This window comes from Podarcis erhardii (genome assembly GCF_964252035.2).
Source record: "Podarcis erhardii genome assembly, chromosome: Z".
NCBI classification, from domain to species: Eukaryota; Metazoa; Chordata; class Lepidosauria; order Squamata; family Lacertidae; genus Podarcis; species Podarcis erhardii.
Window position 1 is genome coordinate 29,461,732 of NC_138504.1, and position 18,066 is coordinate 29,479,797.

Genomic DNA, 18,066 nt, shown 5'->3' on the forward strand with positions numbered 1-18,066 from the left:
GGACACTGTGCCACAAATAAGGACTCAGAATGTTCACACCCCCCCCCCCCAAGAAGGGTCAGCATGTCAAAGATCTTAGTGCAGCAACCCAGCTCCTCGCCCAAGGTGGGTATGTAGGGGGAAGGGTGGTTGAAGGGGGAGCAAAAACACAGGAAAGGCATCCTACTGAGAGATGGTTTTGAACCAGAGCTTGCATCATTAGTCTACCTCATTACCCTGTCTTTACTGCCAAAGGCAAAACAGGTGCAAGTTTGCCAAACGGGAAGAAATTGCAGCCTTGTTATGGGAATCCATACTTCAGGGAAATCTTTTTTTAAAAAATCCCTCCTAACATATTGAAAAACTGCCTAGTTATGCAGACAGGAAAAGCATAAGAATTCAGAATTCAATATGGTATGTTGTTAACCACTGACACTGTCTGGGGGTCAACCCCTTTTCAGCAGCATTCGCTCTCCCCTCCCCAGCACTGACACATGGAATGTGTGGCCTAGCCTTGAAATCTGCCAGAAAAGCCTCTGGTCCACTGGGCCAGTCGTGTCCCATGATCCTCGTTATGACTTCGCAATAGATTCTGACTGCACTGTGGTGATCAAAGATGACTTGGCAGAGACTGTATACAGTATATGTTCACATGCCTGCGTTTTTCACTCATGAAGTGGGGTGGGGGGGTGAAAGGAGTCATTTTTACATCAAGAGAGGGATGTGAGTGAGGGGAATTAAGCAATCCACACGCATTCCTAGGGACAGGGGAGAAATCTGATTCAGTTCATAATTTAAGGACAACCTGCTTATTTTACACTTGCTGAAACAAGACAAAAAACCAAAACACAACCATTCTTTGGAATTTGCACTTCCCTGAATTTTGCGATGCAGTTTTTCAGTGAAGTCATATGTGCAAAAATGCATTTAATGGGGCAAAGCATGTGTAAAGTGCATATGTTAGTGAAAATAATATACTAGGAGAAACAGTGTTGCTTAAAAAAAAGGCAAAATGGCAGACCAAAACTTGTTTTATTTTGTTTATTTGGAGCCAAAGCAGTTCTAAAAGCAGCTTACATACAATCAAAACATGATACTTAATACCCACAGGTTTACAATCTAAAATAAAACATGACACACAAGAGAAATGTGACAGGGAGGTAAGAGGAACATCATAATCAAATCCAAGCACTGATTTCTAAACAGTTATTCCTACAATGCCCATCTGGCACAGCTGAGTGCCAAGAGGTCCCGGGTACAGATGGGCCTCCAGCAGTGGCAGACCCTGAGGTCTCAAATTTCAGCGGTGCCCTGTGCGACACCAAAATTCGGTGCCCCCTCCATCTCTTGCCTTCCATTCTACAACATAATTGTGGCACCCCCTTGGCTCCACGCCCAGTGCAACCAAACTGGCCGCACTCCCTTAAATCTACCTCCAACAAAGCTGACAGAGCGAGCCTCCTGCTTTCTATCTCTCACACTGAGGCAGCCTGATGGAAAGGCTGCCCCCAGGTGGCAGTTTAGGGGAGAGGAGGTCTGATGGAGCTGGCCTGTCAGAGAGGAGCTGATGGAGTGAGCCCTGCTTCCCAGCTCTGCCCCTAGGAGATAGCTTATTTGATACATTTATTTCATAATACTCAATACACTACTTGACTGCAAAAATTTCAAAGCAGTTTACAAAAAGACAAAGCAATAGAATCAAGGGGAAATTACAGCACATTAAAACACACAATAAATACACACACACACACACACACACTAAACACACAATAAACACACACACAATTAACAAACACACACACAATTAACAAACACACACAATTAACAAACACACACAAGAAACACACAATAAAAAGTTACAACACTAAAATGAATTCACACCAGCATTTCTAAGCATCTACATAGGCTTGTCTAAACAAGGATGTTTTTAGCAGGTGTTAAAAAGAATACAACAAATACCTGCTGGGTATCAAAGGTGCTGAGTTACTAAATTATTGAGTTAAGGGCTTTGTATACTAACAGTAACACCTTGAACCAGCATGGCTATGAGTCCTAGAAGACCTGCTCCCTGCTTTGCAAGCCTTTTCCCACGTTGTCTGGGAGGCTGCTGAACAGACTCTTGTGCTCAGGTATTGTTTAGCAGGGGGTTGTTGGGGTTGTTAATGCTGTTATTTATGTTTTTTATATTTTATTTTAGATGTTATTATTTATGTGGAAATTGTTTCAATTGTTTTATGCGGAAATTGTTTCAATTTGGTTGTTTATTTTTATTTTTTCATTGTTTATGACTAATTTTGTTATACTTTTAATTATGCATTTTTTTTCAAGTAGTAAGCTGCCTTGAGCATGGTTTTAAACTGTGGAAGGGCAGCATGCAAACCTGTATGTGTGCATCTTGGCACTGTAGCAGATTGGCAACCAGTGCAGACCTCTGAGCACTGAGTGTTATATGCTAACAAGGCATATAGATGAGTTATTTTGTCATTTTTTACCTTTATAGATTTACCCTTGTTCTAAACTAATAATTGCTCACCGTCTACATTTTACTACACAAGGTATTGCTGCATGTATGTGTTCTCTTCACATTATATTTACCTTATATGGAAATAGATGTTGACTGGAATCTTGTTTTATTTAATTTTGTTAGCTCAGTGATTAAGCCCCCCTGGGGGAGGAAATGTGATGTATACTGGAACTATGTCTGAATGTTTACCAACTGTTGATTTATGGGTGGATTCTTCTTCTATCAAGATTCAAATATATGTATGTTCATTAAGAAAAAGATCACTCCTGTTATTTTCATGGTTGTTTAGATTTCTAACTGTATAATGGTTACACTGCATTTCGCTATTTTATCACCACCCTCCTTGTTGCGTTGACAGGGCCTCCTGTCAGCAATCATGTTGCAGCATTCTGCACTAAGTGCAGCTTCCGGCTCAAGTGTGAGGGAATCCAGGTGGAAATTGCTGAAATGTCCGGGAACTAAAAAGAAGCTCAGCAACTTTTGTGCCTGGATTTTCACTTTTTGAAATATTGCATTCGTACCTTAGGGAACAGGCTGGTTACGGGGCCTCAATATGCAACAACCACCACCAGACAGATAGTAAAAATAAAATAAAAGAAAGAAAGCAAATGACAAAATTAAACGTCATCAGTTGAAACAGCAGAGTGGAAATTTCATTTCCAATGTGCAGCACCCGCCCCCCCCCCACCACCACTCAAGGCTCATCCACACTTCCACTTGTCCCATGTTTTCTTCTGTTTATCCCACCATTTCCCCCCAGGAAAACCACTAAATCGGAACAAACATCTTTTAGGTTTTCTGTGGTCTGGCATTTGTTCCAATTCAGTGTTAAACAGTGGGTTTTCCCAGTGGAAATAGCAGGGCAAAAGGAAAACCTCTTGGACCAGTGAATAGAAAGCACTGGATTAGCAGAAGTGTGGACAAACCCTTATATTGCAAATTATTAAAGCATCTAAGAGAAACAAACTAAGGCTTGGCACAGGCCCCCAGCTCCTCCTCTTTTGGTGGATCTTCCTTGTCAGTGGAGAAGCGGGGGAGGTATGGATCTGGCTTTTCTTCTCCTTCCTCTTCCTCTTCCTCTTTGTATTCGTATTCGTATTCGTATTCGTATTCGTATTCGTCTTCATCTTCGTATTCGTATTCGTCTTCATCTTCCTCTTCTATCCCTTCAGAAACAAACAAACAAACAAAATTTCATTAAAAGTAAAAGTCTCTTTCAGAGGCTAAGAAACTCTGTCGCCTGTTTGGTTCTTTGAAAACTGGGCCAGATGGATTTCTCTGGAAATGCCGCTATGTGATCAGGTAGCATTTGCTAATCCAGCATGCTGGGTCTTGGCTTGGAATCAGGCCATTTCTATAATGTGTGGTTATAGTGAGGTTTATATTAATTAATATTACTATTATTATTATATACTAATATAATAATATTATATAACTAATATACTAATATTACTACTGGTGGTCTCTATCTGAGACCAGGCAGCCCTTCTTACAAGAGCCATTTCTTTTCTGAATAAGCCTGGTATGTCAGATTAAAGAACAGTGATGCTTGATTCCATATGAAATATCTCTGTGCATTTCACACCACCAACCTCACAGCTAATTGCCAGGCTACTATTATTACAGTCTAATTACCCAGATTTGGGCACACACTGCGAGACTTCCCTTATTCCCTCCAAGCTTTGCCCGTTCGGCTTGCTGGCACCCCATTTTCGAACACCGGTTCATTCATCATCTTTTGGCACTTGTGAACCTCTCGCATGACTTCCCTTGGCAAGATAGGAGTTCTCTTTTTGCGACCAATTTTGTTACAGTGCCAGCACCTCAATGGCACATTATCCCTCAACCCTTTGCCATTGCCAATTACCTGGGTTTTTCAACCAAGTTTAGGAACTCCTCTAACCAATCTAAAATATTAGCTGCACAGTCAGGCTGTCCCACATTCCCATTTGCAGTAGAAAAGGATGTGTACTTACCCCCAAAGACTTCCTGCAAGAAAGCTTCTCCTCTTCCTTTTCTGGTCTCGGCAAGAAATGTTTCTATCTCTTTGGTGAATTCTATGGCTTCCTGCAGGTTCTTTGGGCGCGGCACCTTCCAGCTGCCCTCCATATCACTCTGCCCTTCCTTTGCCAGTGCATCCTCTGTTTCCTTTTTGCCCTCCTGGTATGCTATTTCTGCAAGAGTCTTCAAGTCCTCAGCAAAGTCTGGAGGGATCACTAGTTTCTTCTTCCTGTTACTCCTGAAATGGGCCCTGGCTAGCTCAGCACGGTGCCCTGGTCTAAATTGCTGACTTAAGGCTTTCACCAGATCAGGATAGCTCTGCCTTTTCTCTGATGGGAGATGCTGCAGGATTTCCTGAGCTGGCCCACTAAGACTGGCTGCTAGGAATTCCCCCCTTTGTTTTTCATCCCAGCCATTTACTTGGGAGATTGTTTCAAACTCTGAAAGATAAGCTTCCAAAGGAGTCTTGCCATCATACAGAGAGAGCTTCTTGAATTCATCAGCTACACCTGCCTGCCCCTTAGGGGGGGTCTTCTTGCGCACACTTGCTGGTTGCTGGTTTCTCACCAAGTCACTTGCTCCACGGGTGTGTTGGCACTCTTCCTTCACAATTTGCAGTTTCATTTCCAGTGCCTGTAATCCTTTATAAATATCTTCATTTTCATATCTGTTGGCTACTTCCAAGTCAGCCAAAGCATTTTGGGTTCTGGATATTGCCTTAAACGCCTTATAGTCCAGGTTGATCAGTTTGTCATCTACTTCCTCAATTCTCTTCCTGGAGTCCTTTGCCTGGGCTTCTAGGTCACTTTTCACCTCTTGCAGCTGTTTATCCATGAAGTCTTTGATACCCTGATAAGAGGCATCCATTTTCTCTTCAAGACTGCTTTTAAGCTGTCTCAGCATTTGTTGCTGGTCTTCCATTTGCTGCTGCTTCTGCTGGAATAGCAACTTCATTTGATCCTGGAGTGTTGCTATTTCTCCCTCCATTTCAACTCAGGCACAACTCACTCACAGTTGTTCCTGCAGGAAAAACACCAGTGCTGCACACCAGCCCAATCTCCCAGCAGTGAGAGAGTCCAGGGGTTCTAGGCACTTGTCCGGAGTTCAGTTTCCTTGGAATGATGGTCGGCAGAGAACGTGGTGTCTTTAGGCTATATGGTTTTATTTGCACATATAAACAACATGAGCATAGGATAGAATGGCTCACATTAACAGCCCTAAAGATCCTGCTTCTCCTATAGTTTTGGACTGAGCATAAAGCAAGTATGTCTCTGTCTTTGGTTTGCTTCCAGCTCAGCTCTCTCTATCTCTCTCTCTGTCTGTCTCTCACACACGCACTGGCTTTTGCTCTCCTATCCAGCAGCTAGAAAAGGGATGGAGGAAAGGCCCACCCAGTAGCCTTGAAGTCACCATTGCCTAATTGTAGTAACCTAGCTAATATTTTTGAGATGCTGCTGAGGACATTTAATCCACCAGCCAAGGTCGCTGTTTTGCAAAGAAGATTGTCTGATTGGTTCAGCAACCACCTCCCTTAATGACAATGTCAACATCTCTTAGAACCAGATATCCAACAGCTGGCAACACCGGAGGCATTGGGTAGCTTAGATGCTGCATCACCTGAGTACCAAGGTTGAGCGTGGGAGGGTGGATAAATGGGACTTTCCAAAGGGCAGAAAAGCTAACCTTGTAAAAATAATAACTTTCCACTTTGCCATATTGTTTCTTTTTGGACGGTGCTGAAAAAGAAGTGAACAATTGATCTTCTGGGGGCTCCTTTTAATTTTAGTGGAACTTATGGAAGAGAATTCTTCAGTGGATTGGGTCTTCTGTTCCTTAATGCAGAATGGCTCAGTATTCAAATCTAGTTTCAGAGTCCCATGCTCTGCCAGTGAAAAAAAAAGTTGGGTGATCAAAGGGCAGGGGGAGTTGGGAGATCTTGTTCATCATGGCAAGGAACAAAAAATTAAAGTTACAAAAACAAATAAACTTCAAAGCTGCAGGTGATGTCAAGTGCCTCTTTTCAATAAATGCACATTTATGGTCAGATATATTTGTAAAAGGGAAATAAAGGGAACACCCTAATAATGTAGACTATGAAAAGCTGTAAATGCCCTCATGTTATTAAAGAACTATTTGACATCATGGGAGACTATTTTGAGTATTTTTCTCACCCTGAGGAGCTCAACAGATGTCTGGGTTAAAACAGGAGGCATGTTCCAATGTTGCACTGCAAAAAAGATTCACTTTTAGAAAGGGAAAGAGTAGGAATGGCTTACTCTTATGACATCCCCCCCCCCAATGTCTTTGTATAAATCACTGTTCTAGGTTCTTTCTCAAAATTAAATGAAAATTAAATCAGAGCAGTGACTCATACAAAGATACATCAGACACACTCCTCTGAGGGCAACTCATTCTGCCATATCACTGCCATAGGAGCCAACTCTTAGGGGCCAAGGGGTCTTCGGCCCTCCCAATAAAACATTTAAGCGTGGCACCCCCCCCCCATAAGGGGATTGCCATTCAAATGGTGTGCGTGCACAACATCATGTACTCAATTATATGAGGCAAACCTTACCTGGGCACCCCAAATATTTTATTCAAGTTGGCACCCCTGATCACTGTATTGGGATTGATCAAAGGAATACATTCCACTCCGTGAATATATTTGACATAATTTATCCTGCCCCACCAGGTTAGGCAGTGAGGAGAGAAATGTGAGTCATTCAGAGAGACAGCAGGCAGTAGTTGGTGGCTGACAGGAGTCATTATTCATAGAATCATAGAACTGTTGAGTTGGAAGGGACCACAAGGGTCATCTAGTCTAACTCCTGCAATGCAGAAATCACAGTACTTCCAGGAGCAGCTGAGGGTACCCTGCTGCCACGCAATTTGAGCATCTCACCATGAAAGGAAGTGACTCATGTTCTTTGAAAGGATTACGGATGAAGAGAAGCATTCCCAACAGAGAGGAAGATGTTGGTTTCCTTAGTCCCATCATCATGTTTCCTGCTTGGCAGGGGGTTGGACTCGATGGCCCTTGTGGTCTCTTCCAACTCTATGATTCTATGATTCATCAGTTCTAGCCATGCAGTTAGCACAGGCATAGGCAAACTCGGGCCTCCATATGTTTTGGGACTACAACTCCCATCATCCCTATTTAACAGGACCAGTGGTCAGGGATGATGGGAATTGTAGTCCCAAAACATCTGGAGGGCCACGTTTGCCTATGCCTGGGTTAATACCTTTGCCAGTTAAGAGTGCTGACCCTTTTGTGTGATGAAGGAGATGGTGAATGCAGCTACACTTACTACACACCTGAAACAACATGTGGTATGCCACGTGGGGAAATGTCCACACAATGGCCAAAGGATTATGATTCCAATTCTCTCAAAAAAGAGGGAAAGAGAGAGATCAGATGACTCGGGTCACCACCTCTCCCACCTCTCTGATTGCAAAGGGAAGAGCAGATTGAGTGGCTGTTCCCTTAACACAGCACTTAGCATCTTAAATCGTGGTTTCACTTTGTGATCTTAGTAGAGTTGTACTGGTTTGGGTTCCCCAGGGTTGAAGGTCCATTACTATTTCTGCAGCAAGGTCCATGTTTCCAAAATCCTTGAACTGCCCAGTCATCAAGGAAGTTTTAGCCACTGATAAGTCTTCTCAGCCTTGGTGCTGATGGGGGCCAATCAGAGCAAAATGAAGTAAGGCACCACCATGGAGGATTGGCTCCTAAAGTCCCTTTAGAGAAGGCACATGGAAAGAGCACTGGGAAGTTGTTGTTTCGTGTGCTCCAAAGCTAAGCATCTTGGGATACTGAAAACACAAGGTGCTTCTATTTCAGGAGCAGGCTGTACAAGATACTGCAGCACTCCAAATTGTTTGCCCATGTACAGTCATACCTCGGGTTACAGATGCTTCAGGTTGTGCGATTTCAGGTTGCACACCGTTCCAAAACTGGAAGTACCAGAGTTGGTTATTTCTGGGTTTCGGCGCTTGCGCATGTGCAGAAGCGCTAAATCACGCTTTGTGCATGCGTAGAAACGTCGAATCATGACCCACACGTGCACACACGTGGTGCTGCGAGTTACGAACATGCTTCCCACACTGTATTTGCACAGAGAATAGTAGCTCTAGCTGAAAAGCAACACATGCAGATCTGAACTACTAACTGCAATGCACCCATTATTATTATTATTATTATTATTATTATTATTATTATTATTATATTACAAGATTATTGAGTTAACTTAGAAGGTTGAATAGAGATCTCAGGTGGCACAATGGGTCAGTGTGTCTGGCTGTCAACCAAAAGGTTGGTGGTTCAAGCCCACCCAGGGATGGCTGTGGACAGGATTCCTGCATTAAGGGGGTGGTGACTCTCAGGGTCCCTTCGAGCTCTACAATTATATTATTCTATGAATAATCTTAGAAGGCTTGAGAGGCATGGCTGTGACAATCATGAAAGGACCCTGCACTTCTGAATTTGCCACTTACAGGTTGTAACCATGATTAAGGCCACAAATGCTAGCTAATGCTAACCATTGGTATTGTTTGTTTCTGAACCAGACCATTGGTGGCATTGCTAGTGCAGTACAGTGGTACCTCGGGTTAAGAACTTAATTCGATATGGAGGTCTGTTCTTAACCTGAAACTGTTCTTAACCAGAGGTACCACTGTACTGCACTAGCAATGCACGGGACAGCCCCGTGGTTTTCCCCGGAGCTAAGGGTGATGAAACAATCGTTGAGACGGCTAGAGCGCCGGTGGCGGAAAACTCATTCTGAATCAGACCGGACACGGGTTAGAGCTCAACGTCGAGCCTACCAAGTGGCAATGGCGACGGCGAAGAGGCCCTTCTTCACCGCCTCCATTGCATCTGCAGAAAACAGCAGCAGGAGACTTTTTCAGGTGGTTCGCAATCTATCAGAACCACCTGTACCACCGGGGCCTGGTAGGGACCCCAAGATCTCCTGCAATGCTTTTGCAAAGTTTTTTGCAGATAAAATCGCTCAGATTCAGAAGGAGGTAGACTCCACCGTGGGAGCAGGGCCAGGGCGGGAGAGTGCTAGAGTTCTGTCTGGTCCTGTTACACGGGATCAATTCCAATCTGTTACCTCCGAGGATGTGGACAGGCTGCTTGGACGAGTGAAACCGACCACCTGTCTCCTTGATCCTTGCCCATCCTGGCTGATAAAAGCGAGCCGGGAAGGGCTGGGTGATGGGCTCTGCGGGGTGGTGAATGCTTCCCTCTGTGAGGGAGCCTTCCCAGACCCGCTGAAAGAGGCGGTCATTAAACCGCTTCTTAAAAAAACATCTTTAGACCCGGCCAATTTGGCCAACTATCGCCCAGTCTCAAATCTGCCATTCTTGGGCAAGGTGATTGAGCGGGTGGTTGCTGAACAACTCCAAGCACGTCTGGAGGAAACGGACCATTTGGATCCCTTCCAATCGGGATTCAGGCCTCACCATGGGACTGAAACTGCCTTGGTCGCGCTGGTTGATGATCTCCGGCGGGCTAGGGACAAAGGTGAGAGCTGTTTCCTAGTTCTGCTGGATCTCTCAGCGGCCTTTGACACCATCGACCATAACATCCTTCTGGACCGTCTAGAGGGGCTGGGAGCTGGGGGCACTGTCATACAGTGGTTCCGCTCCTTCCTCCTGGGCCGTGTCCAGAAAGTGGTGGGGGGGTGAGTGTTCAGACCCCTGGGCTCTCACTTGTGGGGTGCCTCAGGGTTCTGTCCTCTCCCCCATGCTTTTTAATATCTATATGAAGCCGCTGGGAGAGATCATCAGGGGGTTTGGACTGGGTGTTCATCAGTATGCAGATGACACCCAGCTCTACCTCTCCTTTAAATCAGAACCAGTGAAGGCGGTGAAGGTCCTGTGTGAGTGCCTGGAGGCGGTTGGAGGTTGGATGGCGGCTAACAGATTGAGGTTGAATCCTGACAAGACAGAAGTACTGTTTTTGGGGGACAGGAGGCGGGCAGGTGTGGAGGATTCCCTGGTCCTGAATGGGGTAACTGTGCCCCTGAAGGACCAGGTGCGCAGCCTGGGAGTCATTTTGGACTCACAGCTGTCCATGGAGGCGCAGATTAACTCTGTGTCCAGGGCAGCTGTCTACCAGCTCCACCTGGTACGCAGGCTAAGACCCTACCTCCCCGCGGACTGTCTCGCCAGAGTGGTGCATGCTCTAGTTATCTCACGCTTGGACTACTGCAACGCGCTCTACGTGGGGCTACCTTTGAAGGTGACCCGGAAACTGCAATTAATCCAGAATGCGGCAGCTAGACTGGTGACTGGGAGTGGCCGCCGGGACCACATAACACCGGTTCTGAGAGATCTGCATTGGCTCCCAGTACGTTTCCGAGCACGATTCAAAGTGTTGGTGCTGACCTTTAAAGCCCTAAACGGCCTCGGTCCTGTATACCTGAAGGAGCGTCTCCACCCCCATTGTTCAGCCCGGACACTGAGATCCAGCGCCGAGGGCCTTCTGGCGGTTCCCTCATTGCGAGAAGTGAGGCTACAGGGAACCAGACAGAGGGCCTTCTCGGTAGTGGCGCCCGCCCTGTGGAACGCCCTCCCATCAGATGTCAAAGAGATAAAGAATTACCTGATGTTCAGAAGACATCTTAAGGCAGCCCTGTTCAGGGAAGTTTTTAATATGTAATGCTGTACTGTCTTTAACACTGATTGGGAGCCGCCCAGAGTGGCTGGGGAAACTCAGCCAGATGGGCGGGGTATAAATAATAAATTATTATTATTATTATTATATAGCTAATGGGGCCTTCCGCTGCTGCTGCGCCGCTGCTGCACGATTTCTGTTCTCATCCTGAAGCAAAGTTCTTAACCCGAGGTACTATTGTTGGGTTAGTGGAGTCTGTAACCTGAAGCGTATGTAACCTGAAGCGTATGTAACCCAAGGTACCACTATACATCCTTCACTATAACCACACAAATGGGCAGTGTGTATATTATATTCATGGCAATAGTCATAGGATCACAGCAACTATCCAAACCAATGGATTCAAATTCCAAAAAAGGAGCTTCTGATTAAACATTAGGAAGAACTTTCTTAAAGTAGCAGCTGTTTGAGAGTGGAATGGTCTCCCTCGGAAGGTGGTGGATGCTCCTTCATTGGAAGTTTTTAAACAGAAATTGGATGCTCATCTGTTAGAGCTGTGATTCCTGCATTGCAGGGGGTTGGACTAGATGACCCTTGGTGTTCCTTTCACTGAATTGCTGAAATTGGTCCACAGACAATGCTTCTGTGTGAAGCTGTCCTGATCCTGTGGTGTGTGTTTTTTCTCATTAAGAGAGATGCAAGTGGACTTTGCCAGTTTCCTCCTCTGCTCATAGTTCAGTTTGAAAATAAAGAACAATGATTTGTGACTTCGAATGATTTGCAAGGTGACCTTATGGAAAATCTTAGAGAAAGGCCTTCAGAATCTTTCTTTCTTTCTTTTTTCTTTCTGGCTGGAAAAGCCTATTCACAATCAACACATACTTACAGCATGCCAAAGGGCTTGGCGTTCACTTTGTGCATATCCAGATTGACACGACAGACTTTCCTCCAACTCGTAAGCAAACCAGGTCATCTATGGAGTTCAGTCATTTGCTTAGCAATATATATTATGCAGAAGGAAGCTGCCAAAAATTTGTCTAAAAGTAGGAATGTACTTTTCAGCTTTTGGGGCAAGGGGCAGAGCAGGGGAATCCACGTGAGAGGGTGGATCAAATGCTGGTCAGCAGTTTTTGACCTTCAACCTTCACTTTGCTTTATCCTGAGCCAAAGGCAGTCAATACACGCAAGCAGGATTGCATGATAGGCTGCTTGCCTGATGGCTGAAATTGTCTGAATCACAGCCTCCCATTGCTAAAAAAGCAAATGTTATTTTAAGAAAAGGCTGCAGATCTGCCCTAGAACAGGAAAGTGCAGTGAAAGATACCACATCACTTGCTCTGTCGAGAGCAGGATCTTGGCTGGTGAATGTCAGACCCCAGTAGGGTCTCGAGCTGCCTGGCCACATGATTTTGTTGCTTCTGCCTTCTAAGAAAAGCCTGGAACACAAAGCATGTTCAGGCGTTTGAGCCTGAATGCATGAACTATGTATCTGTCAGGGCTGGCCCACTCATAAGGCAAGGTGAGTCAACCGCCTCAAGTAGCAGGACCCACAGGGGCAGCAAATGTCAATCTAGATCTTTATTCTCTCCCCCGCCCTTTACTCCTCATATAGATCTTCACTCACCCCTTCTTCCCTGGTGAGGAGGGGGTACCATTTTGTGGGTGATCTCAGGTGCCAAAATGTCTTGGGCCAGCCCCGGTATGGATGGATGGAGGGCAGGGGTATGCACACAAGCAGGCAACCATGTCCCAAATCACACTGCCCTGTATGCTCAGTCCCCAACCACCCCCAGGTTGAGTGTGAAATGCCTGTAGGTTTGCTTAAATCTGAGTTGAATTCTGCACATGATCAGGAGCCCTAACAAAGCAGTGGAAGACATTTCACTAGCATTCAAGCAAATGTGAGTAGAAGCCTCCTGTGAGTCTTCTCTGCTCCACACAGAGGTGGTTCGTGAGATGTATAACGGGCATGTGTGAGGACATGGGGGTGGGCCTGAATGGGCCTACAGTGCTGTACAGAGTTGTGGTGGAGGGTTGTTCTTAGGAGAATCCTGCCTCTGATCCCATTGGTCAGTTTTTGCAGGAATATAGCAGACTGCCTTGTAGAGTCAGGCCATTGGTCCATCTAGCCCAGTATTGTCTTCAGTGGGTGGCAGTAACTCTTCAGGATTTCAGGCAGGGGTCAGATGCCAAGAATTGAACTTGAGAGTGTTTGCATGCAAAGAAGATTCTATGCAGCTGAGCTACAGGCCTTCCTCATGCATAGGGAGCTGCCTTTTATTGGATCAGATCAGGCCATTGGTCCAGTGTTGCCTAGACTGCCTGGGAGCAACTTTTCAGGGTTTCAAGCAGCATTCCCTCCTAGCCCTACATCAAGATGCCAGGGACTGTACCAGATACCTTCTGCATGCAGAGCAAATACTTTGCCACTGTGCATCCCTGTAGGAAATTGCACAAGAGGCCTAAAGATGGCTAAGGATGTTGTCAGGTCAATGACAGTTTTCCTCTGTTGTTCCTGGCATGCAAACTAGCTCTGATCCTGACTAGTGGCTTGACCCTCAGGCCAACTCTGACCCACACTCATAGAAATCAACATCTAGGGGCTGAGGTCCCTTCTGCCCCCCCAAAAAAAATTTTGACCCCCCCCAGTTGATAAGCATTATCATTCAAATGGTGTGCATGCACCATGTCTTATGACTGATTGTCCACCCCCACAGTATTTTATTCAAGTTGGCAGCCCTGCCCCCACTTCTCCCTTGCGATTCTCTTCAGTTCCCAAGGACTTCCAGCTTCATCCTTGGATTGCTCCACCGCCTGCTTTCTGCCTACTTCTCCTGCTAGTGTGGGGTAGTGGTTAGAATGCCAAACCAGGACCTCGGAGACCACAGTGAAAATCCCCATTAAGCTCACCAGGTGACTTGGGGCCAGTTAATGCCCCCTCATGCCTAAGCAATGGTCTCTTCTTCCTCAGTCATGGCCAAGGACTATTGCTTCATGGTAGGTGAGATGGTTATAGGAGTGCCACATTCCTTCATAACAAGCATAGCACATTGACACGGAGGGTGATTATTAAGGCTGAACTTTCCTCACCATTTACCCAGCAATGTTATGAAATGATACCCTGGCTTAGCAGATCCCCTGAGAGGTCTCAGGACATTGTTGTTGTTGTTGTTGTTGTTGTTGTTGTTGTTGTTGTTGTTGTTGTTTTAAAAAAGTTATAATGTGGATTTTGAGCACTTGTTAAAATGCAGAAGCAAGCAAACTTGGAAGCTATGAAGTAAAAATAAGTGCAAAAGTAAAATTAATAAAATTTAAACATGAAATTTATCAAAAAATCAAGTCAAGATATGAGAATCAGACCTCTTAAAAACAGAAAGAGCTAGAAAACAGAATTGACTCAGAAGCGTCCATAGGAAGCAAGGCATGATCTCCAGGGGTCTCAAGTTTGGGCCAAACTAAAAGTGATTAAGGAAATTATGACATATTTTCCTTTTTCAAAAAGCACCTTTAGAGCCCCCCAGTTTGGATCAGGTTTATAGCATAGGGGAGGGGGATTAACCCTTTTGCTCTGGCACTGATTCCTCTCTATCAGCAACTACACCATCACCAGCAGTTTGTTATTGGCCACTAAGGTGGAAACGTACTCATGTCTCTGGGTTTGGCCCTAACCAATAAGTAACTACATTAAAATAATGTTTTAGATCCATATTCTATGGAAGGGCCACTGAGATGAAGTCTTCTCTAGAACCCACATGATCCCAAATTTGATTTATCATTCAGTCATATTAATTTTGATTTCAGCAACAAGCAAGCAGGATCCAAATGCTATAAATCATGGAGAGAGAAGTCATACCAGCATTTATCTGCTAAATAAAATACCAAGATTAATAAATCACATGTTCTTGTTTTAATTTCTGGGAGGGGGAAGGGGACTGCTTCTAATACAAAACGCAATTCCACTGAGACTGTCCCTGCCAAATCAAATACGTGTATGAAGCTGGGAAATATTCTGCCTGCCAGACCCCCAGTCCAAAAGAGCTTTATAGAAGTAGAAATACGAAGGAGGAGGAAGAACATTTGCCCTCTCTCCCCAGCTCCCCAAACCAGGGGATGTTAGGCATCAGAAAACAGGATGTTCTCTTCCCAATGATCTTCACCACAAAAATGAGAAATAACAGTATTGAATAATGAGAACTGACTTGATGTATTCCACAGAGAGAAGAGGGGGTAAAGTCAATGAGCTCAATGTCTCACACTTGCAGAGAGGTTACCGTGCACTCTGCACTAGCTCAGTGGACCGACTGCTTTAGAAAGTAAAAGCCCAGGTCTGGACCAGTTGCCAGCATTTTTCATGCAAAAAGCAGAATGGGGGTTGGTTGTCAGGATTTAATTCTCCCCTCTCCAAGGATTTGATTTCTTTTAAGTAAAATATATGTTATTATTTAATAACAACAGCAGCAACTGAGAAGAGATCCAAAGGCCATCTGTTCTAACTCTTTCTGCCCCCTTTGCAGCATTAACTGGCATTGATATGTTATGTCGCTACTTGTAATGTTCTCAAAGAATAAGGAAATAACATCGGAAGTGCATATTATAGTAGCGGAAAGATATATGCACCAAGTATGTATCAGAGGATTGCCAAAGCATGTGCCATCAGGACGCAACATCATCCAAGCTGGAAGTCAGGCCATTCGTTATTCAATCTAGAAATCCCCAACATTACTTTCTCATGCATGCACTCCTGGGTTGGGGCAACTGGTTAAAATGTTTTGAAATGTTTTAAATGGTACTAATTTTGGTTCCTCTGTTTTGTTTTTGTCGGGTTGATGTTGGTTAAATGTTTAGTTGGGGTTGGCAGTTATTTTAATTTGTGTATACAGTGGTACCTCGGGTTAAGTACTTAATTCGTTCTGGAGGTCCGTACTTAACCTGAAACTGTTCTTAACCTGAAGCACCACTTTAGCTAATAGGGCCTCCTGCTGCTGCTGCGCTGCTGGAGCACGATTTCTGTTCTCATCCTGAAGCAAAGTTCTTAACCTGAAGCTCTATTTCTGGGTTAGCAGAGTCTGTAACCTGAAGCGTATGTAACCTGAAGCGTATGTAACCCGAGGTACCACTGTAACTGTAAACTGTTTATTATTGTTATTGTTGTTGTTGGTTTCTATTGATTTATTGGTTTGTTTGTTGCTCATATAGGATATTTTGTTTTTTAATGTTTGATGCTTTGTTGTATTTTTATATACAGTCGTAGCTTGGAAGTTGAATGGAATCCGTTCTGGAAGTCTGTTCGACTTCCAAAATGTTCGGAAACCAAAGCGCGGCTTCCGATTGGCTGCAGGAAGCTCCTACAGCCAATTGGAAGCTGCAGAAGTCCCATCGGACGTTCGGGTTCCAAAGAACGTTCGCAAACCAGAACACTCACTTCCAGGTTTGCGGCGTTAGGGAGCCAAAACGTCTAAGTACCAAGGCGTTCAGGATCCAAGGTACGACTGTATGTTGTAAGCCGCCCAGAGTGGCTGGGGAAACCCAGCAAGATGGACAGGATATAATTTTTTAAATATTATTATTATTATTATGTTCACTCATGGGACACTATTGAAAAATGCAGTGCATGTGTGTGAACCAAGTAGGAGCCAGATGACATGTTCATCTTGCTGTTTACTAAGATTCCTAGATCCTCTGAAAAATGTTGAGCTCTTTGCTTCAGGATGTTAAGAAAAATGTTAAGAACTTTGCTTCAGGATGAGAACAGTAATTGTGTGGTGGCAACAGGAGCCCCATTAGCTAAAGTGGTACCTCAGGTTAAGAAAAGTTTCAGGTTAAGAACGGACCTCCAGAACAAATTAAGTTCTTAACCTGAGGCACCACTGTACTCCAGAACTCTTGATGAGGCTGGACACTGAACAATATGGGAAGAGACATAGTGTTGTATCTCCAAAAGGTTGGCATATTGCACTTTAAAAAATAAAATAAATATTGATAACTGACAGCTGCTGGGTGACCTTGGGCTAGTCACACTTCTTTGAAGTCTCTCAGCCCCACTCACCTCACAGAGTGTTTGTTGTGGGGGAGGAAGGGAAAGGAGATAGTTAGCCGCTTTGAGACTCCTGAAGGGGAGTGAAAGGCGGGATATCAAATCCAAACTCCTCCTCCTCCTCCTCCTCCTCCTCTTCCTCTTCTTCTTCTTCTTCTTCTTCTTCTTCTTCTTCTTCTATTCTGTGAAGGGCAGGCTATTTATGTTTGCATAAATAAATTGAATTAAGTGCCCTAATTTTTCATACTCTAGGCCACATCCACAATGTGCATTTAAAGTGCTATGATAACTTTCAACAGCCATGGCTTCCCCCAAAGGATTCTGGGAAATGAGAGTTTACCAGGAGAGCTCTTTTCCTCCTTCAGCGCTACAGTTTGCAGTCAGTGGAGTAGCGTGGGGGGTGCAGGGGGGGCCGGCCGCACCCGGCACAACATCGGGGGGGGGGGCGCTCGCCACCTCCGGAGTCGCCGAAGAGCCTCGGGCGCAGGCTGTAGCAGAGCCCCATGTCTCGCGGAACCGACGAGCTGTGCGTGCGTCCGGGCTGAAGGCGTCCGGCAGGCAGCGGCTCTCAGCGCTCGCCGCTGTCCCCGCGCGTCAGGGCCGCCAGGCAGCCCCTCCTCACAGTCCCGCCGCTGCTGCTGCAGCGGCTGGGCCATGTTGCATTTTCCTCGCCTCTCTGCCCTCCTCCTCCTCCGGGCAAGCGGCGTCATTTGGGCGGCAGCGCCAGCGGCAACTCGCCTCAGATCACCTGACACGGACCCGCCGCCGTCGCCGTGGCTACCTTACCGTAAATACCCCAGCCCAGGCAGCAGCAAGAAGAAGCTGGCAGCGGCGGCAGGTTAGGGGTTAGGGGCGCAAATTACTTGCCTTGCCCCGGGTTAGGGGGCGCAAATTACTTGCCTTGCC

At 45.4% G+C, this 18,066-nt stretch overlaps 1 protein-coding gene across 2 annotated transcripts; it reads right to left on the minus strand.

The window, feature by feature from the left end:
• Positions 1–2,223: 2,223 nt before the first annotated feature.
• Positions 2,224–7,459, minus strand: LOC309333526 (uncharacterized protein). 2 transcript variants are annotated; one of them, XM_081847179.1, is made up of 2 exons: positions 4,480–7,459; positions 2,224–3,663 (listed from the first exon to the last, which is right to left on the minus strand). In XM_081847179.1, the coding sequence occupies exons 1-2, from the start codon at positions 5,489–5,491 to the stop codon at positions 3,470–3,472; spliced, it is 1,206 nt and encodes a 401-aa protein (XP_081703305.1). In that variant the 5' UTR covers positions 5,492–7,459; the 3' UTR covers positions 2,224–3,469. The 2 variants fall into 2 exon arrangements, with proteins under 2 accessions (XP_081703305.1, XP_081703304.1); XM_081847178.1 differs by having other exon boundaries at positions 2,224–3,669; positions 4,480–7,458.
• Between the last annotated feature and the right edge of the window lie 10,607 nt (positions 7,460–18,066).